Source organism: Cimex lectularius, unplaced genomic scaffold, assembly GCF_000648675.2.
Source record: "Cimex lectularius strain Harlan isolate CLEC.00 unplaced genomic scaffold, Clec_2.1 scaffold10, whole genome shotgun sequence".
NCBI lineage: Eukaryota > Metazoa > Arthropoda > Insecta > Hemiptera > Cimicidae > Cimex > Cimex lectularius.
In genome coordinates this window covers 2790335-2818146 of record NW_019392665.1, presented here as the reverse complement: position 1 = coordinate 2818146, position 27812 = coordinate 2790335, and the positions used below count along the sequence as shown (strand labels likewise).

Here is a 27812-nt window from a genome sequence, read left to right as displayed (position 1 = left end):
ACTGTTTTCACAACAAACTATATCTTCTCCCATTTTCCTCCTATTCACTCGATCTACATCACATCTACTGTCCAGGTCTATCGGGCTGGTCCAAAAAGAAATGCACGTTTTGGAAAGGCAGTCAAAACTATTTTTAATTTTCATAAAATACAGAAAATTTATTCGAAATATTTTCCATCACAGTCTATACTTCTTAGCCAAAGTGTAATAAGCGCTTTTATTCCACTGACATAAAAATCTTTATTTAGACTCACAATAAAGTCTTAGAAGGCGTTTTCGGCTTCACCGCGTTCTTTAATGATTGTATCCCCCAAGAAGTGATCAAAATGCCTTAAAAAAGTGGAATTGTGTTCGCCGAGTGAATATGGAGTGTGCAGTTAGATTTCATACCCTAAGTCCTTGAGTTATGCAGGGTTGGCATTGCGACATGTGCCCTGGCGTTACGTGAAGAAGAATGTGCCCCTTACGCTTTACCAATGCTGGACAAGGACGTTGCATTTCCCGTGCATTTTGTTAATTTCTTGGCAATATTTCTCTACTGTGATAGTTTCACCATAATTCAGGAAATTATACTGAACAACCTCAGCAGTACACCGCCATAACCTTTTTTGGGTGCGGATCCTTTCGGGAAATGTTTTGGCGCTTCATCCTTGTCCAACCACTGACCTGTATGCTTCCTGTTATCGCGAAATGGATAATTTTGGTGGCGCTACAGAAGAGACGTGCAAATTTCAAAACTCCGATTTCTAGATAGATCGTGCGGTACCGAATTGTCGACCTTCTTCACTTTTCCAATTTGCTCCAGATGGCGAACAACGGTTGGGTGGTCAGCACTAAGCTCTTCCGCAATTTTCCGCGTTGAACTTTCTTCAATCAAAGTTTTGAGTTTGTGGTGGTCGTCCTACTGCGACCTTCCCTGTCTTCGAGATCGACCGAGACGAAATCTCTGAAACCATCGCTGCACCGTGCATTCGCTAATGCTTCTGTGGGCCACCTACAGTTACTAGGTGCTAGGTGTCACTACCGGTTCTGTAATAGTCTCGCCCTTCACTCTGCAGCAATCAGAGCAGAGCCAGTGAGTATGTAAGCAGGAGCAGTGCCCCACTGGCTTCAGACTCGTCTACTCGAAGAGATCTCACTTATCACCTCGAGACTCGTCTACCCGACGAGGTCCCACCAATGATATCTGACATCTCTTATCACTAATGAAGCACCTACGACAATGGCAAGGGGACTCTCAGCGTTAGCCTTGAACTCGCCTTCTCAACATAGCCGACTTGGCTATAGACAAACCGCTGCACTCGGCCAACTGAACCACCAAAAAACTCCCAGACACTTAACCATAAATTAGATTTGAGGACTTAGCTTATTTATGTGACAAGCACATATGAAAATAAAAAAATCTCAAAACCTGCATTAATTTTGCACCAACCCAGTAACTGAACTTTCAATACTTACTGTAGTATCGATAGAACCATAATAAAATGCTGTTGTAAACGAATGTTAAATGTAAATTAAATTTAATGTATTTAATATTGTTCTTGATTTATGTTTAAGATTGTTAAAAACTGTTGTTTTGTTGTAGGTTTTATTGTTGTAGCGGCTTGCGTTATGACGTTCGAGGCGCGTGACTCGGCAGCGAAGGTGGTGCCGACGCCGAGGACGAGGCAGCCGAGTTCTTACCCGGCCCGCAACAAATCCTCGAGGATGCAGGGGAGCGTGCGGTCCGGTGGGGACAGCAGGAGGTCCACGTCCTGCCAAACGAAATGGGAAGGCAGGGCGTCCCCGGCACCGAGTGACCAGATATCCAGGAGAGCTCTGACGGCGGCTTTCGTCCAGTTCTCCAGGGAGCTCGGCTCAAGACCTCAGGTCTCGGGCTTGAACAAAAGCCCTTCGGCCCCCGACCTCGTGGCCCAGCCTCCGCCTCGACTCTTGCCGACTTCCTGCGCCCTCCTCAGCCCGCATTATCTCCTGCAGAGGCAGGCCCTGAGCGTAGATAACCCGGACTACGGAGCCTGCTTCTCGCCGACCGGCAGAGGCGGGAGCCGGCAGAGCCTGGAACTGGCAGCCGCGATGGGAAGAGGATCGCAAGTCTCAATGGCGATGGACCTCCACCTGGAATGTCCCGTCACCCTGCGAGTGAGGGACCGGACGAGGAGGATCGACTCTAGAAGACTGGTGCGGCAAAGACCTGTCGAAAACGACGACTACGACACACACTCCTGGTCGCCGCGGTAAGGTCCTCGAAGATTTCCATTTTTTAATTAACTAAAGAATTCTTCTCATGGGTAAAATATCAAGATCTACATTTCACAAGGATGTGTTACCCTCGTAGAAAACAATAGCATAGTGATGTATTCAGAAGTCTTTGTCCCTTCTGGACATAATCGTCATTGGGTTGATGATAGTATACTTTTTTACACTGTCAGAGTATTTATTCATACGCTGCGCCTATGAGAACACATGCCAGAAACCATCCAATGTTGGCACTCAGTGTAAGGGATTAAGGGGTAAGGAGATTTAGACACCCTCATCGATTAAGGTCACGTGGCGGTTCTCGGGATGGGAATGTGTAGGAAAGGCTCGTGCAATTCCTATCTGGTGGATCGAGCGACTTTTGGAATCGTGGAGTTCGTTGACAAAACGAATATTGAGGTCGTTGGGGATAGTGAGGAGCTTTGACGATTTGTCTCATAACTTTTGTTTGGAAGGATTGGATGCACTGGATGTTGGATGGCTTGGCAGAACCCCATAGTTCCACTACGTATGCCTTGGTCGTAGTAAAATTAGTTGCGTCGTGACGGTCAAGGCGGACCTTGCTCAATCGCTATAATTTCAGACTGGAAAACTGTAGCATATTTACCTAGGTTTACCGTCAGTTCGGTCTTTGGGTTCATCCCGAAGACTCCAGCTCCCGTGCCCTTGTCGGTTTTAGAACCGTCGGTATACCAGCAGGAATTTGCATTTAGCGGTGTTCCTTTGGCCCATTCCTCCCGTTCTGGTATAGAATGTATATAATTTCACGTGATTTATGAAGCTTTGATCATTATTTAATTTCTTCTTAGCGTCTACGGGTTGTTGAATCAGTAGCGTGGTCGTTTCAGACTTTTCTCGCGGGTTGTGGTGTCAGATGCGTTTCGCCATATTCATGGGTTTGTGTGGTTTCGTGTTTTCTGCAATGAGTTCTCTGAGTCAAGACGACCCAGGCCGGCGTCTCACAAGGGAGCATTCTTGGTCCCACCCTATATATCATTGCACGCCGACATGCCGGTATTTCCCAACACCATCCCTTCCACCGCAATTTTATCTCCTAACTCTAATCCTCCACAAGCCAACTCCAATATCCAGGATCAAATTGAGCTCATAGAACAATGGTGCAAAATGTGGAAAATGAAACTGAACAAGGACAAATGCACCCAAATTACATTCAAGTTAAACAAACAGCCTTACTCAAGTCTATAGTTAACAGTAATCACGATGACGATTAATCACTTAACCTTTGTTTAGAAATGATGAAGGTGGGGTGAAGTTGTCGATTCACGTTTTGTAAATGATGGTTCTACTCACAGATTTGTTGTTTACAATGATTAAGATTTCAAGCATTAAATGCTCATCATCAGGTTGAAGGAGTCACATACATGCCCTCTCTTACAATTCATGTCGAGAGATATTTTTGAAACTCCTTCAAACTGATGATGAGTGTTTAATGCTTGAAATCTGGATCGTTGTAAAGTAAAATAAAAAATATCAATTTTAAAACATGTTTGTTATTTGTAATTGTAATGAAAGTTAACGTTGACCAACAGGTACTTATCGAGGGATGAAGAAATGATGCCTGTGATCTCTAGGTCGACGCCCCACTCGAGAAGAGAGTCGATGGCCAAGACGCCATCCCAAGGCAGCACTGAATACAGATCCAGGGCGAACACGGCGGATTCCGTCAAAAGACGAAGATCCAGAGAAATGAGGAGGAAATCTTGCTCCAGGTCTATTTCGGACAGGTCGGATCGAGCATCACCGCTCGACGACCAGCACGAAATCGTCGTCGTAGACCCAGAAGAAACATAAAACAGAGAAAGTCTTTTTTCCAGCACTGCGTCGAAAAAGAGCAGCTTTGCGTACTGTCTCCTGAATATGGCAAAAGCAACTTTTCTACTCAAAATACAATTACAAGCCGACTTTTCAGGGTGTACTGGCGATGACATTAGAAGAAGTGTAGAAAGCTGTTAGAAGTCTGTGTTAGCTGATCGTTTCAAGTTTTCAGTTAAAGATTGTCATTTTAAATCATTTTAACTCAAAGGGTTCCAATGCAATTTTACCATAAAACAAGATTTTTTTGCAAACTCCATTGGACTTTCATATATGGGATTTTGTTGAATTGTACAATAGAAAGAACTTATACAGAATAATGTTTGGGGAAATTTGAGCAAGAGGGTGAACTAGCGAGATTTTCTTGAAAAGAAGTTTTCCAAAAGGGTATTTTACTCTAGTAGTTTAGTCATTATCACTAATCATAACAATGAAATACCTAAATGTCTAAATGTCTAGTCTCACACTATTACTAGTAAGATATAAACCATAACAATAATTTTAGATAATAAAACGATTAAGACTTCCATGTTAGAGAGGTAAATATAAAAAGCTCTTCCAATCAGGGTTGAAGAAAAGTTTTAACGTTTTTTGTAGTGTGTAGAAGTTTTATTATACAAATACGGTATTAGTTTTGATTTGAATTATCTAGGAACAGAGAAATAGTCTGGAAGCCGTCCGGGAAAAAATATCAATATCGGTAAAACATTGGGTGGAATTTTAGAATCAGAATTTTTTCTAATAAATTGTATCATAAAAATTGTCATAATAAAATTTCCTAATGGGCAAAGTTTCACGACTGAAATTTTAAATCGACTGAAAGGTGATCGGGTTATTCAGAAGTGGCACAAACACCCTTGTTAATCATATCTCAATGGCACTCGTGAATATGGGAAAAAAAATTTAAAAATTTATTAGCAAATCATTATCATATAAATATCTGTGATATTCACTGTTTGTGTTTATATGTTTTATAATTGTATCATTGATTAATATTTAAGGAAGAAAATTGTCAACTGTTCAAATGAAAAAATAAAAAGAAACATATTTCCAATTGGTTTAATTTATTTCCTAGTTTCTCAGGCATCCGACTAACAAAAATAAATAACCACTATTTTTCGTAGTCCGCTTGACCAATTAATATCATTCAATTAATTAAGGAGGATTCGAGCAGGATTCGAACCCACGACCTTCGGCTTGATACGCTGCTACTCTACCGCTTGAGCTATCGCGACTTCGATCCCCCCCCAGAAGTTAGTGCCTGAGGAGATCAAAGTCACAATAGCTCAAGTGGTAGATCAGTGGTGTATCAAGCCAAAGGTCGTGGGTTTGAATCCCGCTTGTGACACTGTCTTTTTTATCTCAACTTAAAACCTTAATTAATGGAAGTTTAAATAACTTTTAAAAAAATTATATTTTTCTCCAGGCAAAATTTTGATTTAAACAGTTCGACTTAAACACAACTTAAAAGTGGCATCAATCTTGGTAGCAGTTTATAATAAAAAATAAAAAAATTAATAGACAAATTACTACTTTGGACAGTGATGAATACGTAGTTTGGTCATTTTCGATCATTGGGCACAGACCCACCAATAAAGATGGTGAGGAGCCAAAACACTTTTGATAGGGAAAAACAGTGATAGGCAGATGAAAATGATCAGAAATGACCCATCTACAAACAAAAAAAGAATTGTTTTTCTTTTATAAAGTTAAACCTCATCATAAAATTGTATATATAAATATAATTTGTACAGGACACAATTTGTAAATGTACAAAAAGATGAGTTGATGTAAATGTGTCTGGATTGAATTTAATGTTAAATTTCCTAGTCACAGCAGAATATAACAATTACATTAGCACATAACCTAGTTTGCACCGATTCTCTCAACCCAGTTACTGCTGTCTGTGACTGGTTTTCTGTTGGGTTCTTGTTAGAAAGGTACCATGAACTGGACCATCTCACCAAATCGGGGGCTCTTGTCTAGGTACTCAGGAACAAAAAGGCAAAGGTGGCTAAGGCATCCTAACCTCTAGACCTAACCACTACGACCTGGCCATCTGACATTAAAACTAAAAAGAAAGTCAGCACCGGTAGGCTAGAACAGTATAGAAGCTCCCATGTATCAAGAACACTGTCAAAAAGTGGCCTCGGAAGATCTGACTCATAGAAAAAGGTTCATCCTCACCCGATTAAGAATAGGCTGTGCAAGGTTTAAAAAAAAGGACACTTACTTTTGGGCCAAAGCCCATGTATGTAACTACTAAAAGAAAGCTCAAAGTTTCCTCCCAATTGAAGGGTCCTTGGCTCCACATAGAGAGCATGTAGGAATACCACCCGATATACACATTGTGCTTGAGTTCAGCAGCGATTATTTGGGACTTTGTTCCAATTTTTGGAAGAAACAGTTTTACTTTATATATACTTTATCTGTGTCATATGTTTCTTTATATATATTGAGATTGAATGTATTTATTAGTGCGAAAGGGTCATTAGTGGAATATTGAGTACCCAATCAACCCTCAATTAATTATATAATGGTGATGGATGAATATCATACCATTGCTCTAACTGTATTCAAATAGGAAAAATGTATTTAAGAGAGTGTGAATGGGTTATTTAAAGATTGAAATAACCTAGCTGTTGATAGTCCCCAGAGCCCTGGGCTGACCCCAGACTGCCAACACCCTTGGTGTGTTTGTCGAAACGTGCAGGTAATTTCATGTAAATTACAAATTGCCAGTGAACTGCAAGAAGCGATAGGCTCAACTCTGTATACGTGTGTATGTATGCACATGTATGCAAATTCAGATTCGAGCTTATGACAATTTATACAACAAATTGTCAGGTTTTTCTACACCTCAAATGCAACAAAAACGTTCGTTTGAACCACAGTCTGATTCTCAACCTTTTCACAGATATTCAACTTTTTTTCCAACTATCTACGATTTTCATCATAAACTCATATCTCTTGAGCTATTCATTTTTGGGGAAATAAAAAAAAACCATTGAAAAAGTGTTAAATTTCTTTTAAGAAAGCACCCTTGCAGAACTTAAAATTTAATTTTTCGTAAAAAAAACTAAAAAATCTTTCAAAAACTGCTAAAATTTGTGAAAAAAATTAAATTTTCAACCTTGGAAAAAATCGTGGTAGAGCTAGGCAATTTTTTTTCTTTTACTTCTTCGTTAAATAAACTTTCTAGCAGTATACATTGTTCTTTAATTATATTGAACCAAAATGCAGACATTTTATGTTAAATGGTATTTAAAAAAAAATGGTGAGTGTGAAAAAAGGAGACTGTGGTACACGTTTCAACTGTTTAACCTGGACAAAATTTATTTCCCAACTTTAACATGATAACAAAGCACAAAAAGAAAGATAAATTAAACAAAACATAAAAAACAAAAACAATAAATATAGCGAACAACCAAAGCAGAAAAATTGGACAAAATATCTACTCTAAACACAAAGAAAAAAAACAAAAGGGCAAAAAGAAGAAAGGGTTGAGAATTGGACCATGGTTGATGCGTACTTTGCTGCATTTGACGCACAGAAGCACCTGACAAAATTTCATGTCAATGTCATTCGAGCAGCAAATCACTCTGTATAAATTAGTCATCAGTTTAAACAAATACTTTAACTTTTTATTGAATTATCATAGTGAAAATAAGTGATAAATGTTGCCTGCTCTATTATATAAAGTTAATTCAATTGATAACAAATTGCTCCTGTTCAAATAAATAGCTCTTATGATTTTATCAAGAATTCCTAATCTAGCAGCCGTTTTACTAGTTTCTGATAATGATCGGCCCAAAACATGACGACATCTTCGATCATATTTCCAATCGTAACTTCCTTTTGTCTTGAAAATACAATTCACAACATTCATACACACAAATTAAGGCAGATATGAAGGGGGAACAAACCTAAACACTAAATACATAAATCCATTGTATTTACTTTGATAATTAATACATTTTCCCTCCGTTTACACAATATTTCTTTTGTATGTCACAGCTAAAATGAATTTTAAAACTATATTGCACGAATCCGTAAATTTTTGAAAACATAGTTTGTACATTAGTCGCTAAATATATATATTAAATCTTCGACAATAAATAACAAAATACATATTTTGGCAATAGCTTTTTTTTTTTTTTTTTCATTATTTTTTAATGAATTTATTATATATATAGATAAATGTTTTCTTCTGACTAGACTAATTCAAATGCAAGATTCGTGGAGCGTTGGAGAAAAATAAAATAAGAAAAGGAAAATAACAAAAATTGGAGTCTCTTTCTTTGGCTAACGTCACAACAAAAATTCTAAAAACTATTTAGCTAATATGATCAATTTCTAAATTTAAAACCTAAAACTGTGAATTCTTTTTTCTTGTTTTGAAATTCTACTCTAAAATTGTATGGACTTAATATCTAATTGATAAAAATATATATTCACTTTTTTTTGTAAATATTTGTAAATAATTTATATATAATATATAAAACTCTATATCCTTTTCACTTTTTGTTTTTTATCAAACTCTTTACATAAATAATATTAAATAATAATGTAAAAACGTATAATAATTAAATATCTTAAAATATCAATGGAAAATTAAGTCTTAAGTTTAAAAATTTGATATGACTCAGTTTTTCGTTTTTCAATTTTTTTTCCAAGATTCAAGGGAAAGAAGGAATGACATTGCTTTATTAAAAAATGAAGGTTCAGATTTTTAAACCAAAAAATAAAATTCATTAAAGTAGCAGAAGCTCGTTCACAAAGTAAAATAAAATTTAATTCTAATAAAACATATTTAAACATTCGATTAAACTGTCAATCATTAGGATTTTTTTAATCAGGAAAAAATGACCTGCTTGGGCATCATACTAGTGGAATGTGGAACAATTTAAAATTATCAATTTTTTTTACGATTTTATACCAATTCTTTAATATTACGCGTAAATTTGCCTTTACATTTTTGTAGCGGTTGTTTAAAAAGTAGTTTATTTTTGATCAGTTTACACACGATACACATCGGTTTCTGTTCCTATCTCAAAATTTTCCAGTTTTTTAAATGGATTCAAATAACAACAATAGCAGGCATTTCAAAGTATTGAAGATTGATTTAAGTGAAGTTAAATATTGATATAAACCAATAAAAATGTTTCTTCAGACCAATAATATTATTTTAAAATCAAATCATCAACATTGGATAATTTGAACAATAACTTTTTTTTATAAATACAATAAAACTTTCAGCGCTCTCTCACTAATCTTTACTTCAGTACTACGAACATTTCAGTCATCTGAATTGGAAAAAAATCAAGAAGTGAGAATTTTAAAGAAAACAAATGAAACTTAATGAGTGAATGGGAGAAGAGTAAGTGAATGAGAGATGAGAGAGAGAGAGAGAGAGAGTGATAGAGAGAGAGAGAGAGAGGGAGGGAGTGAGTAAGAGAAGAGAGAAAGTGAGTTAGTAAATTGAGTGTTGAGTGAATTAGTAAGTGAGAAAGTGAGTGAGTGAATGGGTGGGAGTGGGGGAGAGAGAGAGGGAGGGAGTGAGTGAGTAAGTAAATTGAGTGTTGAGTGAATTAGCAACTGAGAAAGTGAGTGAGTGAATGGGTGAGAGTGGGGGAGAGAGAGAGAGAATGAGAAGTTGAGTGATTTAGTGAGAGAGTAAGTGTGAGAGTTGAGTGAATAAGTGAGTGAGAGTAACATAAAGAAATAAAGAAAGGGGGAGTGAGTAGGTAAGTGTGAGTGTTGAGTGAGCAAGTAAAAAAAAGTGAGAGTGAGTGAGAGAGATAGAGAGAAAGAGTGAGGGTCAGTCAGTTAGTGAGTGAATGAGTGAGAGGGGTGATACAAAAAAACAAGTACGAATTTTCAAGAATTTCTTCTGTTGTTGAGAATCCCTCACCTGCCTTCACTACTAAAAAATGAAATGTTAGATCAGTCTATTTTTCTTGTGTTAAGTTCACCAACTGCTTAAAAATGAGTGAAAAAGAGAAAGAAGCTATGAAGAAAATGTTAAATAATTTTTTTTAATGATTTTTCACAAAAAAAAATGTATTAAGAAGTTTAAAAAAATTAATATAAATTATATCAAATGTGTGGTGTTTAGAGATCATTAATTAATAATTATTTGGAGATCGTGAGATGCAGTTTGGTGTGATGTAGGTTTAGAAAAACATTTTCTCTATAGTGCCAACATTTTGATCTTTATTAAGCACTGAAGATGATCTCAATAAAGATCAAAACGTAGGCACGAGTTTTTTCTTAATAGCGACACCAGATCGCATCCCACAATCTCCAAATAATCATTATATCAAAAATTATGATCAATGAAAAATAATATAATTTTTTTTTTAGAAAAATGGTATATTTTAATTTAGGTGTAACGTTTTGTGATTGCAATAAATAATAAAGTGTGTCGAAATTTGTTTTATTGTACATATTTTTTTAACACCCTCTGTATCCAAATTTTTCAGTACCGAATACTCTCCTGCAGAAATTTGGATTACTGAGAGAGCACTATCATTACAAGTTAATATATGATCGTTTAAAAATATGCCGCTATGTGAAACAAACACAAAATAGTAAAAAAAAAAAAAAACATTTTCAAAATTACATTTGGTTGTTGAGTTTGAAATTTGAATCTAGAATGATATATCAATTCAAACCGAATTTCTGAAATTATTTTAAATTTATAATAATTGCTAAACCTTCTCTTATAAAAGAAACTACAAATTTTAAACAATAAACAATAAAAACGCAAATAATTTTAATAAATAAAAACATCAAATTAATCAAGTTGTTATTCCCACAGAAACTCCTTTTTTCTTTCTTTTTTTTTCTTTTTTTTCCTTATTTTTCTTGTTTACCGCCCAGGGCGCACATTCCCTAAGATATATACAAATGCGCCGCAGGCTGCAATACTCATGTGGCCGATTGATACATCTGCAGCGGTTGTTGGTACTGTACGAGCATTATCTGCGGCTGAGCCTGCGGTTGCTGAGTCTGAGCCTGTGGAGGTTGAGCCTGGGGCTGCGATTGAGCTTGCGACTGCGTCTGCGGTTGCTGCGTTTGGGACTGTTGCTGCTGGTGTATCATGGGCTGATCGTTTTCCATCTCCCCGCCCGAACTAAGACCCTCCGCCTCGTATTTACAACGTTTGAAACGGCCGTAGAGCGAAGAGTAAGGTAAGTTGTAGTGTATCGCCGCCTGGTTTATGCTCATCTGGCCATTTCTGATTTTAAAAATTTTAATTAAAAATTTGTAATAAATAAATAAATTAAATTTTACTTACCGAACAGCTTCTAAAGCATCGAGCATGGCATCTTCCGACCAAGGTGTCGGGTTGTTTCGAGATAGTTCTATTCCTTCTCGTTTACACCTCCCGTACAACGTACCAGAAGGGATTCCAAACTCTGTAGCTGCCCGTTGAACGGTAAACTGTCCTGATCGAATCGCCTCGAGAGCCCTTTCTAAATCTTCTGGAACCCATGCTGTCGGAACGGCGTTGAACGGAGCGGCAAGTCTAATCCCTTCCCTTCTTGCAATTTTATAAAGCGTACTGCTCGGTATACCTTTAAAGCAAACAAAAATTTTACTCAATGAAGAAAAAACTTAAAATAAATCAAAGTCTTACCGTAAGCTTTGCTGGCTTTGTTGGCCGATATAGATCCAGTCCTGAGAGCGTCCAATGCCGTGTTGAGACTATCTTCGGACCAGGATTTTGTAGGCCCGTCTTTTTTCGGTGTGTCGATTCCCAGCCTGTGCGCCCTTTGCCACAGAGTAGTCGAAGGGATGCCAAAATGTAACGAGGCTTTGCTCAACGACATCGTCTGGTTTCTTAAAGCGTCCAGAGCGGCTCCCATGTCCTCTTGCGTCCATGTTTTTGTACTGGAACAACCGATTCCATTTTTGGCATTGGTGCTTCCAGCCTCACTTCCATCTGCAATGACAAAAAAAATTTAATTTGTTTTTAATTTTTTTTCTGCTTTGTACAAACCTGAATTCGATGAAGGTATGAGGCCGAGTAGTTCCGGTGTGATCATCATAGTGTGCATGCCATGGTCGTCATCGTTTGTTTGAACCGTCTGAAAAAATAAACATGAACAATTCTGTCATGTAATAAACTAAATTAATAAAATGCGACACTAACTTGATCCGTTATCTGTTCCATGTCTAAGGGATCTTGTTCGATCGCTCGCAAAGTTTCAAATTTGACTTTTACATTATTATCCACAACTCCTAAATCGCTAGAATCCACTGTAAACAAACGATATATATTTTTTAATGCCTTTGTTACAATATACAATAGTTATTATAATTCATAATATTAATATGTCAATTTGTTATTGGCATAAAAAAATTTCACAAATAGTAATTGATGACACTGTCTATTAAAATTAATGAATGTGAAAGGATAAGACAAATCCTTGGTCCAACCATGATTTTAAGACTTTAATTTTTGCTTTACCTGCAACGTCTCTGTGAGTTTCGGATTGTTGTATTTCCAATGTCGGGACTAAAGTTGACGGAGGTGTCGGTACTCGTCCCATTTCAGCCATATTTTCATCATTTCCACCGTTTTCCACTGGAACCTAGCAATAAAATAACACGATAATAACAAACTTCAAAAATGTTCCCATAATAAATTTCATTTGAATTTTTGTGTTTCTACGAATTTAGAGGATTTTTTCCCCCAACCTGAGATTGCTGGATATTGTTGTGTGAGGGTTGCATTAATTGCCTCGGGCTGGAGGCCAGGATCATCCCCTGGTCGGCCAGTGATGCCTGGCTAGGGTCAACGACGACCAGCGAGGGCAGTTCCTTCGAGTCCTCCATAACCGTACCGACATCCATGCAATCCATCTTGAAAAATCCAAGTTACCCCGTGTGGCTATTTTGAAAAGTTTAATATTTAAACGTGGTACACACCTGGCTTAGATTCGACTGGTTGGAATGGTTCAGGCGTTCTCGGTATTGAAGCCGGCGCTTTGCAGTGGCCAAACGTCTTTGGCGGAGTGAAAGACCCCTTCTGGAAGTGTTATGCGGCAACGGCGTCACCTCGGCGCCTTCCTTCCCATCAGGGACTTCACACAGACCTTTTATTTTCAACTGGTCGGCCGTTTTTAAAAGTGACTGCAATAAAAATAAAAATAAATAACCAATTACAAACAGCAATAGAAGCTTTTAACAAATTAACACTAAAGTTGATTAAATCTGTCGTGAGAACCTTCAGATCAACCGAGATGATCAACTTTTAAATCATTCAAGTAACTTTTCAAGACTCAACACTCAAGACACTTCAGTTCAAGTTATTAGTCATTCCTTTCAAGGTGAACAATGCCTTGAAATGCATAAAATTTAATGGTTTGTAAATCAAAAGTTGATCTAATTTTTATTGAAACATGTGGGGAAAAAACTGATTCAACCGAAAAGTGCCTGGCAGACCAAAACAGCAAGGGTAGGCAGATCATAAACTACCAAACGACCCTGCAGACCTCAACAGGAAATCACAAGTCATTTTTGAAAATGACAGGTTGCCAAAATTGTTATCAAAAGTTAAATGATGGAATTTTAAACAGTAAAATGCCTTACAATTGGAGGTATTTGTTTAATAGTTTGACCATGATTGGGGCGCAGAGATTTTGGCAAGAAGTTGCAGTATTGACAAAACACAAAAATACATTGATAGAGTCTATGAAAAACCAATTATTAAATAAATACTGACTGTTTAACTGCAGATTCAATACCAATATCAGACATATATATAACTCCAACTTTCAGTTTCATAAATTAACCTCAATGTCCCATTTGGAATAACAAAATTTATATGTCAAGTCAGAACAGCAAACAAAAAGTTTCCCAAGCCACCTAACAAGTTCATCCTGTAAAATTGAAGAACTATACCCTGGTCCCCGTTGATTTGTCTGTATCGAAAGTCATGAAGATTTGATGACCCATAGAATTTTCCACTGTAAATCCTACAACATGTTTAGAAAACAACATTTTGCAGAATTGCAAATTCCTGAAGAGTTTGTATGATAGTATTAAATTAGACAAAATCCTAAATCCTGAAAATGTGGTAAGTCTAAAATAAGAGATCAATTCAATAAAGCATAATACATATATGTAAATTTTGTATGTTAATTGCTATTTCATGTAAAAAATGAATTACTTTACAAATCACAACATGAATTGAGTATTATGAAAATGATATGTATCCAAACTACTTTACATAATTTTGTAAATTTTAATAAAGCATTATTCTCTCTTCTTTCCTATTACGTTTTATTTTTATATTATGTCATTACTTCAATTATTATTTCTTATAAATTATGTTAATGTATTTTTCTATTTGTTGTATATATTCTACTATATAATTTACTATATAATTTCAGTGTAAATTTCAATTTACTTTGTACTGTTACTTTTCTACATTATGAACAATTATGGGGAAAAAAAGCATGACTGCCAGTTAAAAAAGTAAGTAAAGTATAAAGAAATTATATAATCATGAGTTGTACATGCAGCATCGTTTTGAAAATTGCTAGAACAATTAAAATCTTTTCCTAATTCTAGTTTTGAGAAAGTGATTATTGGTGGAATTTTCAAAAGAAACTCTATTTAATTGAAGTGAATGGTTCTGAGTTGTTAGCCGAGAACAGTGGAAAAAAATGTCTTTTTTTAAGTAAAGAAGTTAAAACCATATTGTGAGATTTATTTGATTTAATTTCGTTTTTTAATTTGTAGTACTTGGAAACAGTCGAGACAAAGTTAAAAAAAGAGAAGAAGAAGCAAGTGAATGGTTCTGACTGAATTAATAGCCAAGAACTCCGAAAAAATCTCTTTTTTTAAATAAAGTATAATAGATATTATCTAATCTTGAGTTTTATGCAGCATCATTTTGAAAATTGCTAGAACAATTTTTTTTTTCCTGATTCTAGTTTTGAGAAAGTCATTATTGGTGGAATTCTCAATAAAAACTATTTAATTGAAGTGAAAAAATAGAATAAGAATCAAGTGAATGGCTCTGAATTAATAGCTGAAAACTGTAAAAAAAAAGTATTTTCTTAAGTAAAATAATTAAAACAAGATTGAATGATTTATTTAATTTTGGTTTTTGATTTGTAGTACTTGGAAACAGTTGGGGCAAATGAAAAAATAGAAGAAGAATCAAGCGAAGGGCTCTAAATTATTGGTCAAAAACTGAAAAAATAGCTTTTTTTAATGTAAAGTAGTTAAAACAAGATTGAGTGGTTTATTTTATTTTATTTCACTTTTTAAATTGTAATACTTGGAAACAGTCGAGACTAGGGAAAAAATAGAAGAAGAATCAAGCGAAGGGCTCTAAATTATTGGTCAAAAACTGAAAAAATAGCTTTTTTTAATGTAAAGTAGTTAAAACAAGATTGAGTGGTTTATTTTATTTTATTTCACTTTTTAAATTGTAATACTTGGAAACAGTCGAGACTAGGGAAAAAATAGAAGAAGAATCAAGTGAACGGCTCTGAATTTTGGCCAAAAACTGTGAAAATGTATCTTTTTTTTATGTAAAGTAGTTAAAACACGATTGGGTGATTCATTTTNGAATGGAATGGCTCTGAATTATTAGACAAAAACTGAAAAAATATCTTTTTTTAATGTAAAGTAGTTAAAACAAGATTGAGCGATTTATTTTATTTAATTTCGTTTGTTAATTTGTACTACTTGGAAACAGTTGAAACAAAGCAACAAAAAAAATCAACCGAATGGCTCTGAATTATTAGTCAAGAACTTAGTAAAAATGTCTTTTTTTTAGAGTAAAAACTAGTTAAAACAAGATTGAGTCATTTATTTGTTTTAATTTGGCTTTTTAATTTGTAGTACTTGGAAACAGTAAGGAGAAAGGAAAAAACGTAATGGTTTGGTGAAATGAGGTGTCTTGACAGATCGACGTAGAATCGATCAAAGTTTGTTTCCAACTTCCACTGCGATTAATCGCAACTCCCTCATCGTTTTCCCGTTAAACTTAATTATTAAAGAATTCTCTTCTTATTTGTTCTATTTTGAAAGAAATCCGCATATTGTGCAATAAGAGTAGAAATAGAGAGAGAGAGATCGGAGTGAAAGAGGGGTTCGAATTCTGGTGAAAGTTTCAGAGTTTCAGCTGACTTCGATTCTGTCGATGTGGCCGGGTTGTAACCAACATCGTGTCTTCTTAACAAGGGTTACGTGTCAAGTGGATAAACTCGGCTTTTTAGTTTTTCGACGTTTCCCAAAGACCGGGTCGGTTGGTGCTTGCCGTTCGTACTTAATCCGAGCTTAGTGATGCGTTTCGGCTGAATCGGATCGATTGAAAGGTCTTAGAATTTGCCTGATTTCTGTTTTGCGGAGAGGACGAGGGTGAAAGCCGTGAGATGACGACCTACGAGGAGTTCATACAGCAGAGCGAGGAACGGGACGGGGTGAGGTTCACCTGGAACGTCTGGCCGTCGAGCAGGGTTGAAGGGTCGAAGCTTGTCGTCCCGGTCGGATGTCTATATCAACCGTTGAAGGAGCGGCTGGACCTGCCTCCGCTCCAGTACGATCCGGTGCTCTGTACGAGAAACACTTGCCGGGCCATTCTCAACCCTCTGTGCCAGGTCGACTACAGGGCGAAACTCTGGGTGTGCAACTTCTGCTTCCAGAGGAATCCCTTTCCGCCTCAGTACGCTGCGATATCGGAACAACACCAGCCGGCGGAGCTGATCCCTTCGTTCTCCACTATTGAGTACATTATTACCAGGGCACAGTTCCTTCCGCCTATCTTTCTCCTTGTCATAGACACTTGCCTTGATGAGGAAGAGCTCAGCGCTTTGAAAGACTCCTTGCAGACTTCGTTGAGCCTTCTGCCCCCCAACGCTCTTATCGGGCTCATCAGCTTCGGCCGTATGGTGCAGGTGCACGAGCTCGGTTGCGAAGGATGTTCGAGGAGCTATGTATTTCGTGGTACGAAAGAGCTCACTTCCAAACAGATCCAAGACATGCTCGGAATCGGGAAGGTCGCAGCGAGGACTCAGGTCCAACAACAGCCTCAGGCGATGAACAGGTTCATTCAGCCGGTTCAAAATTGTGACATGAGCCTTACAGATCTCTTGGGCGAGATGCAGAGAGACCCTTGGCCGGTGCTCCAAGGCAAGAGACCGCTCAGATCGACCGGAGCCGCTCTCGCAATCGCCGTGGGTTTGCTAGAATGCTCTTTTCCTAATTCCGGCGCTAGGATCATGCTCTTCGTCGGAGGACCTTGCTCTCAGGGTCCTGGACTTGTGGTGAACGATGACCTACGCGAACCAATCCGTTCACATCACGACATTCAGAAAGATAACGCGAGGTATCTTAAAAAGGCTGTCAAGCATTACGACGCCGTGGCGCTGAGAGCCGCGACCAATGGTCATTCAATCGACATTTACTCTTGCGCTCTCGATCAGACAGGACTGCACGAGATGAAGCAGTGTTGCAACTCCACAGGAGGTCATATGGTCATGGGGGATTCTTTCAATTCTTCCCTGTTCAAGCAGACATTCCAGCGTGTACTGGCTAGAGATCCGAAAGGCGACATTAAAATGGCATTCAACGGAATACTGGAAGTAAAAACGTCGCGTGAACTGAAGGTGATGGGAGCGATAGGACCTTGCGTCTCGCTAAATACAAAAGGGCCTTGTGTCAGTGAGACCGATATAGGACTGGGTGGGACTTGTCAATGGAAAATGTGCACTTTCAACCAAAACACGACGTGCGCATTGTTTTTCGATATCGTGAATCAACACTCGGCACCGATTCCTCAAGGAGGAAGAGGATGCGTTCAGTTCATAACTCAGTACCAGCACGCGACTACGGGACAAAGAAGGATAAGGGTGACGACGGTGGCGAGAAACTGGGCGGACGCTTCGACAAACATGTTCCACATCAGTGCAGGCTTTGACCAGGAAGCCGGTGCAGTGCTCATGGCTAGGATGGTAGTCCACCGGGCAGACACCGAAGACGGTGCCGATGTGATGCGTTGGGCTGATCGTATGCTCATCAGGCTCTGCCAGAAATTCGGCGAGTACAGCAAAGATGACCCTTCGAGCTTCAGACTGCCTGAAAACTTCTCGCTTTATCCGCAATTCATGTACCATCTACGGCGATCGCAGTTCCTCCAGGTCTTCAACAACAGCCCTGATGAGACTTCTTACTACAGGCACATCCTGATGAGAGAAGATCTATCGCAAAGTTTAATCATGATACAGCCGATATTGTACAGTTACAGTTTCAACGGTCCAGAGCCCGTTTTGCTAGATACTACGAGTATTCAACCCGATCGTATTCTCCTGCTCGACACATTTTTCCAGATTCTGATTTTCCACGGCGAGTCAATCGCATCCTGGAGGGCCCAGGGGTACCAAGACCTGCCAGAATACGAGAACTTCAAACAACTGCTCCAGGCCCCGATCGACGACGCCAAAGAGATACTCCACACCAGATTCCCTATGCCGCGGTACATCGACACGGAGCACGGAGGGTCGCAAGCCAGATTCCTCCTCTCGAAAGTCAACCCTTCTCAGACGCACAACAACATGTACGGAATGGGAGGCGACTACGGCGCGCCTGTACTGACCGACGACGTAAGCCTTCAGCTCTTCATGGAGCACCTCAAAAAGCTTGCAGTCTCATCCACAGCATAGTCAATATCAAGTTAAAAAATTAAATTTTACAATATACCTATTTATCATATAGAATGTTATTAATGACTAATTGTTGCCACTATTATCAAATGGTTGAATAAATTATTTTATATTCCAAATGTTTTATATTTTAAATAAAACACCCAACAATTAAAAAAATAAAAATGGCACGACGGAACTTCATAAGAACACAAAATAATTTAAAAATTTATAGAAAATTTTGTATTAGTATTTTCAAATCATTTTCTTTTTTCTATGTATAATTAATTATATTATTGTTATAACAGATATTTGTCAACTGACCAATTAAAATTGGAAACATATCGACTTTTTTTTTACAATACAACCAGCTAAAATAAATTAACGATATGTAAGAAATAACGATTTCTATACTAATGCTCTTTTTTTCAATCCTGAATTTTCGACCATAAGAAATGCAATAAAGAATACAACATCTATAAAACAAAGTGATAAAAAAAAATTCAGGCATAAAAAGAAATTAATGACAGTCTGCCCAACTTGGGAGTCTAAAAATGATGGGCATCAGTGGCCGCTCATCACAAAGGTAAAGGTACTGAGTTCAAACTTAACTTAATACCTTTCTTTAAAAAAATAATAAATAAATGAAAATTAAATGAACTAATAAACAGTTTTAAAACAAGAGAAAAGAATAACAGATAGGAAAAGTACTGAAATTGGCAGATATACAAAAGCCAAAATTGGGAAATTTACCCCTTTTTGTCATTTTCCACTGTTAACGATATTTTTCCTATCTTTATTTAGAATGGACTGAATACAAGGGATGTCAGGGACTGCAGCTGTAAGGACATTGACACCACATTAGAAACCAATATACTTTTTAAAAAATTCCAAAAACACCGGCACCCTGTGTCTTATGTGACCTATATTTTACAAACACCCTTTTAAAAAAATCAACATCCACCTAGTGGTAAATTAATATTTGGTAATTATGAATTATTTTATATAATCTTTTTAAAATAATTTGATGATCCACTTTTTTGTAATACATATGTGATGGTTTGTTTTTGATGTTTCGTTCAAATGAGAGATTTTTTAATATCTCATTTTGATCTCACGACATTAAATTCACCCACACAAAAAAAGTGTTTTTGAGAATTTCATTTTACATCGCAAAGATATGTGGATTGTTTATGTGTAAATTTGTTTTAATTTTTTTTTAATTATTATTTTAATGTAAAGATTATTTTCAACAAAATTTAAAATTAGTAAAAAAATTGTAATTTTAATATTCCCCCTGATTTACCTTAAAACAAAGGAACTACTGTGAAGGGATGTCAGTGGCCGCAACCGTATAGGCATTGACACATTTCATACTTTTAAAAAAAAATCCAACGCCGCGGTCGTGGGTTCGATTCCCAGCGTCGCCTCTGGCCCTTTTTTCACAATAACCCCCCCCCCCAAATTTGAACACACATATACGAATTGTCACATGGCTAATATGCATAGTTCATAACACAAAAAAAAAAAAAAAAACACCGGCACCCTGGGTGTTATGTGACCTATATTGTTACAAACACCCTCTCACAAAAAAAAAAATCAAAATCCACCTAGTGGTAAATTAATATCTTTTTATATCATTTTAAATATTAAATACTGAAACTCAGACTAAATAATTCCACAGATAACTACAGAATATACAGAAATCCATTTAAGATTTGATGACCCACTTTTTTTTAATACATATTTGATGGTTTGTTTCTGATTTGTTTTGTTAAAATGTGAGGTGATCTTTTTTTAATGTCTCATTTTGATCTCACGACACTAAATCACAAAAAAAGCGTATTTGAGAATTTCTCACCAAATCGCATCCACCATAAAGGTACGTGGATTGTTTATGTGTAATTTTTTTTAATTATTATTTTAATGTAAAGGTTATTTTCAAGAAAATTTAAAATTAGTAAAAAAATTAAAATTTCCCCAATCAACATCAGTATAGCCATTGACACATTAGAAACCAGCATACTTTTTTTTAAAAATTGTTTTCCAAAAACCTATATGACCTATATTACAAAAATAAATAAATAAATAATTTAAAAAAAAAAATCAACATCCACCCAGTGGTAAATTAATATTTTATTATATCATTTTAAATATTCTACTGAAACTCAGACTAAAAATAATTTCCTGCATTTAGTCTTATCACTGTAAGGTAAAGGTCCCAGGTTCAAATTCAGCAGCCCTGCATTCAAACCCGACAGACTTACGAATCGTGCTTACAATTTTTTTTCAAATATTCAGAAATACTGACACAATTGAAATACCCTCAATTTTTTCTTTTAATAAACGGTTTTTAGATCACAATCCATCTAGTGGTGAATTATTTCTTTTGACTGACTCAATAATTGATAGGTAATAGATTTTCTATATGTACATATATTTAATGGAAATCTTTTTAAAATGATTCAATGACCCACTTTTCATAATACTCATTTACTGCTTCGTTTTTGTTTTGCTTTGTTCAAATGAGAGGTGATCATTTTTAATTTCTAATTTTGATGTCATGTAAATTCGCAGAAAAAAAATTGTTTTTTATAAATTTATTATCTCGCAAGGATATGTGGATTAATGTTTTTGTGTAAATTTGTTCTAAAAAAATTTAAAACATATTTTTATTATTATTTAAATGTAAAGGTTTATCAATAGAGAAAAATTTAATTATTGAACAAAAATAATGCATTTGAAATCCCCCCCCCTGATTCACCTCAACACAGAAAGAAATAATGATAGTTTCTTAATGATGATTTTTCTTTGAATAAACATTGTAAAATATCACATTGTTTACTGCATTTAATATTTAAAATAACTTCAATTAATTATTCTTTTTATGTAAGGTCTTGGTTGAGAAGAAAAAGTTAAGATTCGAAACCACGGCCTTCAGTTCACGAGGTTCAAATCCCACTCGTGACACTAATTTTTCATCTCAACCAAGACCTTACATAAAAAGAATAATTAATTGAAATAATATGGTCAATTATACCACTAAACAATTATTTAAAAAAAAAATAATAAAAAAATTATTTAAAATAATAATAATAATATTGTGAGATTTCCTCTTGTGGGCTCTAGTTGCTGGTAGTTGCCAATCATCTTGGACTGACTATCCTCGCTAATATTTTTTTAATTTAGTGCAAAATGCGTCTGAACTGACAAAAATCAGTGACGATAGAAGATCAAGATGATAGGTGACTATGAAATAATAAATAATATTCTAATGCCTTTGTTTTGTACTGACTGGAAAATAATCCCTACTGTTATCAATAAATGAGTTTGTTTATTTCAATTCAAAAATCAATTTTATCTTCAATGCCTGTTTTATCATCCAGCGAAACATCAATAAAAAAAATTGAATTGATCTACTTAAATGGCATAGTTATTTTAAAGCTGTCTATAATAAACTAGGCTATCAAGAAGTACACTGAACTAGTTAAAAACAATTTTTAAGAAATATTTAAGTAAAATTATGGAAAAACAATTAGAATTTTTTAAATAAAAAATGAGTATCAAAGAGGGGGAAAAAAGTGATTTTTAAAAATAATAAAATGTTCTTACTTGGAGTTCGGCCTGGGAAACGTCGATCTCCCCCTTGTATACGAATTCGATTATGAACTTGAGATCTGTGAAGCATACATCCTGCGGCATAATGATGGTAGGATGCTTGCAAGGGTTCTCCAAGAGTAGTTTCTGAAAGTACGATGAACAAGCAGAAAGAACAACCTGAAAATAAATTTTCTCGGTAAAATTTATTTTTAATTTAAAAAAAAAAACAAAAAAAAACAAACAATGATATTGTTTATTTTTTACCTTGTGTGCTTTTAGAGATTGGTCGTTGCAAGCTAGGGTGACATCGACGAAAGCCTGCGTCCGCAGCAAATGGTGAAATACGGACGTCATGTTGGACTGGTAGTTGTTCCACCGCAGGCAATAGTGCTGCGAGTTGACCATCTCGTCTCCTTCCTCCGTTTCGCTGAACATTTTCATGCAACAGACAAACTCCTTCTAAGTGACTCACATGGCAAGAAGCAAGATCCAAAGTAAAAAAAGACTTTCTAATTCCCTCCTTTCTCTCCTATTTTGCCTCTTACTTACTTTCTCTTCATTTCCACTTCCCTCTCTCCTTTCTCTTTGGCTCCCCTCTTCTGCTCCTTGCCCCATTTTCTATTATCCCTTCTCTTTTGACACAGTTTTGTGGGAGCAGGTAGAAGAAAAAAGGTTGGGGTATGAAAGAAAAGAAAGGAGGAGGGCTAAAGGAAAAGATATCTATCAAATTCCACCTTTCTCCTCTTATTGTTCTTAAGGCTATTCAAAGTCAAAGAGAATCAATAATAAAAAAAAACTGTTCACTCCTAGTACAAATCATATTTAAGATATGCAGATATAAAAAAAGAAAGAAATTTAAAAAAATTATGTATTGGATATTTCATATATTAAAATATAGCAGATATTAAAAAAATATACTGTACCTTTTTTTATCTTCATTTAAAAAAGGTAAAATTCCTGTTTAATATCTGTACTTATTGCATGATGATTAAAAAAAGGTACTATTCCTTATTTTTGAACATTTGTACATATCAGGTGATGATGAAAAAGGAACAATTATTTTTAAGTACTAACTGCAGGATGATTAAAAAGTACAATGACTTTTTAATATCTTTACTTATTGCATGATGATAAATAAAGTGTCATTCCTTTTTTTTTTTAATTTGTACTTATTTCATGATCATGAAAAAAGTACGATGACAATTTTAAAATCTTTACTTATTGCATGATAATTAAAAAACACAATGACTTTTTTAACATCTTTCCTTATTACACGAAGATGAAAATAATACACTGTAAACATAGAAGAATTTGACATGGTTTTTGGATTGTTATTCCATTAGTACACAATACAAAATAAATGGGATACGGGGCAAATATAAGTACGAATCCAACATCCAAATCTGTTTTAGATTTAAGCTGTATCTACCATGATTAATTTGGTGTTATGAGTTTAATTTTCTAAGCAGATAGCATAAAATTTCCAGTCTAAACAAAAAGCCTGTGTTGTTTGATGGAGGAAACTTTTTGCCAGGCTTTCTTTACTCACAAGAAGGAAATCTGTTGTATTTTAAAACCCAGGATGAATTAGCATATTCTGCCTTTATGGTTTTTAATTAAATACAAAACTTCAAATATTGTGCATGTGTGTGTGTTTAATTTTCTAGGCAGATAGTATAAAATCTACAGTCTAAACAAAAAGCCTGTGTGGTTTGATGGAGGCAAACTTTTCATCAGGCTTTCTTTACTCACAAGAAAGAAATACAATGTTATTTTAAAACCCAGGTTGAATTAGCAAGTTCCTTATAGTTTTTAATCAAAAACAAAACTCCAAATATTTTTGTGTATGTGTGTGTGTATGTCAATTAAAACTTCTTTGTACAAGGGAAAAGTCATAAACGTAGAAGAATTTAACAAAGTTTTCAAATTACATTAGTACACAATACAAAATAAATGGGTTAAGAAGCAAACGCTAGTACGAATTCATTTCAAATCAGTTTTAGGTTTAAGCTAATATACACCATGTCTAATTAGGTGATATTTCTTGAAAATAGCAATCTTTCTAGGCAAATAGTATAAATTCTCCACTCTAAACAAAAAGCCTGTGTTGTTTGAAGGAGGAAACTTTTTGCCAGGCTCTCTTTACTCACAAGAAAAAACAGAACTGTAAAGCTTTTTTTTTTGTCAATCAAAACCCTGTTTGTTCAGGACAAAAATCATAAACGTAGTAGAATTTGATAAGGTTATCAAATTGTTATTACATTAGTACACAATAAAAAATAAATAGGTTACGGGACAAATACAAGTACAAATCAAACATTTCAAATCAGTTTTAGATTTAAGCTGTATCTACCATGATAAATTTGATGTTAAGAGTTTAATTTTCTAAGCAGATAGCATAAAATCTTCAGTTTTAACAAAAAGCCTGTGTGGTTTGATGGAGGAAACTTTTCGCCAGGCTTTCTTTACTCACAAGAAAGAAATTTGATATATTTTAAAACCCAGGTTGAATTAGCATGTTATGCCTGTATGGTTTTTAATCAAATACAAAACTCCAAAGATTTGTGTGTGTATGGTTAATTTGGTGTTATGAGTTGAATTTTCTAGGCAGATAGCATAAAATCTTCAATCTAAACAAAAAGCCTGTGTTGACTGATGGAGGCAAACTTTTCGACAGGCTTTCTTTACTCACAAGAAAGAAGTTTGATGTTATTTTCAGGGATAAAATCATAAATGAAGTAAAATTTTACAAGGTTATCAAACTGTTATTTCATTAGTACACATTAAAAAATAAATGGGTTACAGGGCAAATACAAATAGGAATCCAACGGTTCACATCATTTTTTTTTATTTAAACCACATACACCATGTCAAATTAGGTGTTATTTCTTGAAAATAGCAATCTTTCTAGGCAAATAGCATAAATTCTCCAGTCTAAACAAAAAGCCTGTGTTGTTTGATGGAGGAAACTTTTCGCCAGGCTCTCTTTACTCACAAGAAAGAAATTTGAAGTTATTTTAAAACCCAGGTTGAATTAGCATGTTCCTTATGGTTTTTAATCAAAAACCAAACTTTTTGTTGTCAATCATACCAGTTCAACCTCTGGGTACTTTTTTATATTTTTTTTATAATGCAATAAGTAAATCTAATATAAAGGGTATTTGAGGGTTGTAAGAGAGGAAGATGTTGGTATTTTGAAGGACTTACGGCGATGAAAGTAGCCTGGAGACTGTTTCCAAGTTGTTGACATCTTCGGCGAGTGAAAGGCAAGTCGCCGTCGCCTCCTGGGGGCACCTGCTTTGGTTCATCTGTCGCCAAGTCGTGCTCTCCTCGCTCCGCCGCCCCTCGAAACGGCTCTCCTTTTCCTCTTTTTTCCCCTTTTTCAAATCCCGATCCGCTGTTTATTTACGTTTAGAGACCGAGCCCCGTTTCCTCTTATCTTCCGAAACCCAACTGCCGACTGGAAACTCCTCCCGTCTCAAATCGATTCGGCCGCCGCCGCCTCCGCCTCCATCGATAACGAGAGCCGGCTTCCTTTTCAAACTCGTCGCTTCCAACTTCGATTTTTGACGGGAAAACTGATTTTTGGCGATCTTCTCGAACGGAAACTATTCGTTGTTGTTTTTTCTTCGATCCGCCTCGCCTTTCTTCAAAGAATCATCAGCTTTCTTTTATTTTATTAATCGCTCATTTATTTTGCTTTCCTTTGTTTCAGCGTGTTTTTTTCACATTTTTTGTTATTTTCACACCTTGTTTGTTTTTCACCAGAAACCGCGGAAAAGGTTCTGTCCGTTCTCTTTGTTATCGTTTTTCCAGGAAAAGGTCCAGACGTCTGAACACAGGCCAAAGGTGCACTCCTTCAAGTGTGTCTCCACCTCACAATATGGTGACATTAAAATAACAAACAAATCCAATTTCTACCCAATTTTACGCAAAATTCGGTCCAAACTACGAATGTCGTAAATAAGACACAATTACTGATTTTTTCCCATGGTGGGTTGCAAAATTTCCACATTCTAACATTGTTCAGTTTCACTGAGTACAATAATCTTTGGTTATAGCTGTTAAAACTGTAAATATTCAACATAAAACTATATTAATATAGTAACAATAACAATAATAAAGTGTTTGTTTAAATATATACAGTTACGGTTTCAAAATTCCATTCAGACAATGGACCAATTCCATGGACAGAATCTATCTGTATAAGTTGGCTTGTAGCCATTAAGTTACAAACATTATAAATATATGAAACAAGTGATGAAATCAATAATTAAACTGTTCAACTAAAAAATCTCTGTATCTGCCAGCTTGAACATGAGAGTTGTATAGTCAATTCTAATCAGAACCGTTTGTTAAAACTGCCTCTCTATATACAGCAATTTCCTTGGAAAAGATATACCAATGGGTGGAAGAAGCCCTAAGGAACAGGATAATCACATCCATTTTGGGCAGTGACCATCTGGGCTAAGACAGCCAGGGGATGCCTGCAAGGGATATATCTACTATTGGGTGCCACTTAATAGCCTGATTTCTTCGGCCTGAAGAGTATTGGTCCACCACACTACAGACCCATATGTCAACATTGGTCTTAGGACACTACAGTTCTGATTAGAATTGCCTAAACAACTATCATGTTCAAGCTGACAGATACAGGAGATTTTTTAGTTGAGCGGTTCAATCTAGGGATCACACTAGACCATGGAATTCACATTTGATTAAAACTACCCAGAGAGCCAAAATTGCCTGGAGGAGGTGAAGCTCTGTGCCAAGAACTGGGGTCTAAACCCCAAAATGAACCATGTCTATACATATGCATCGTAAGATGTATGGGACTGTGGTGTGGTGGACCAAGACACTTCTCTCACCTCTACTGTGGATGATGCTGGTAGACAAACTGCTGCAAATGTTGGAACAAGAAAGATTTTATGCAAACACCGTAATGGATTGTATACAACGAGCCGTCAATCTGGTTAACAGGTGGTGCAAAAGGGAGGAGCTATCTATTAAACCCCACAAAACAATAATGATTCCATTCACAGGGAAGAGGACAATAGGAAGCCTGAAAATTGCAGGTCAAAACAGGACCCTAATTTCATTTTCCAAGGCCAAATATCTAGGGTTCACACTAGACCTGCACATGGAATTCACATTTGATTAAAACTACCCTGAGAGCCAAAAATTACTTGGGGAAGGTGCAGAAGGCTCTGCACCAAGAACTGAGATCTAAACCCCAGAATATCCAAAATATAACGATTGTCCCCTGGTTGTGAGTTCAGATCCCAGTACAAACTATGGAAGAAATTGTTGCGCTTTTTGCCTTCCAATATTTTTAAATTCTTGCTCAACTTGTTCCTATAACAAATTTCCTTTTTTTAAATTTAAATAAACAAAAGCCCCAAGCTGCAGACGATCACAAGTATTCATGAGCTCTTTGTACCACTGTTTATTCTT

General features: G+C 36.0%; 3 protein-coding genes across 5 annotated transcripts in view; 2 read left to right on the top strand and 1 right to left on the bottom strand.

Moving 5' to 3' along the window:
• Window positions 1-5089, top strand: part of LOC106667300 — a 36514-nt gene extending 31425 nt beyond the window's left edge. For both annotated transcript variants that reach the window (XM_014395170.2, XM_024225052.1), the window contains exons 4-5: window positions 1586-2234; window positions 3807-5089. In XM_014395170.2, the coding sequence (XP_014250656.1) occupies window positions 1586-2234; window positions 3807-4068 (911 nt within the window). In that variant the 3' untranslated portion in view covers window positions 4069-5089. The remainder of the gene's footprint in view (window positions 1-1585; window positions 2235-3806) is intronic.
• Window positions 5090-10512: 5423 nt separating this feature from the next.
• On the bottom strand, window positions 10513-26348 carry LOC106667398 (protein tramtrack, beta isoform-like). 2 transcript variants are annotated; one of them, XM_014395313.2, is made up of 11 exons: window positions 25566-26348; window positions 22623-22785; window positions 22371-22535; window positions 13030-13233; window positions 12799-12963; window positions 12569-12692; window positions 12251-12357; window positions 12098-12185; window positions 11735-12040; window positions 11393-11672; window positions 10513-11332 (listed from the first exon to the last, which is right to left on the bottom strand). In XM_014395313.2, the coding sequence occupies exons 1-11, from the start codon at window positions 25664-25666 to the stop codon at window positions 11023-11025; spliced, it is 2013 nt and encodes a 670-aa protein (XP_014250799.1). In that variant the 5' UTR covers window positions 25667-26348; the 3' UTR covers window positions 10513-11022. The 2 variants fall into 2 exon arrangements, with proteins under 2 accessions (XP_014250799.1, XP_014250800.1); XM_014395314.2 differs by lacking the exon at window positions 12799-12963 and having other exon boundaries at window positions 25566-26347.
• Window positions 16178-18898, top strand: LOC106667397 (protein transport protein Sec23A). The gene has a single exon (XM_014395312.2). It carries the CDS (start codon window positions 16494-16496, stop codon window positions 18777-18779), a length of 2286 nt encoding a protein of 761 aa, XP_014250798.1. The 5' UTR covers window positions 16178-16493; the 3' UTR covers window positions 18780-18898.
• Window positions 26349-27812: the final 1464 nt, after the last annotated feature.

Excerpts from the sequence above, each read along its gene's own strand:
- LOC106667397 (XM_014395312.2), top strand. The coding sequence starts at position 16,494 with ATGACGACCTACGAGGAGTTCATACAGCAGAGCGAGGAACGGGACGGG.
- LOC106667398 (XM_014395313.2), bottom strand. The coding sequence starts at position 25,666 with ATGAACCAAAGCAGGTGCCCCCAGGAGGCGACGGCGACTTGCCTTTCA. Across the intron at positions 22,536-22,622 it reads AATCTCTAAAAGCACACAAG|GTTGTTCTTTCTGCTTGTTC; the intron begins GTAAAAAATAAA and ends ATTTATTTTCAG. Across the intron at positions 12,186-12,250 it reads TGGAACAGATAACGGATCAA|ACGGTTCAAACAAACGATGA; the intron begins GTTAGTGTCGCA and ends TTATTTTTTCAG.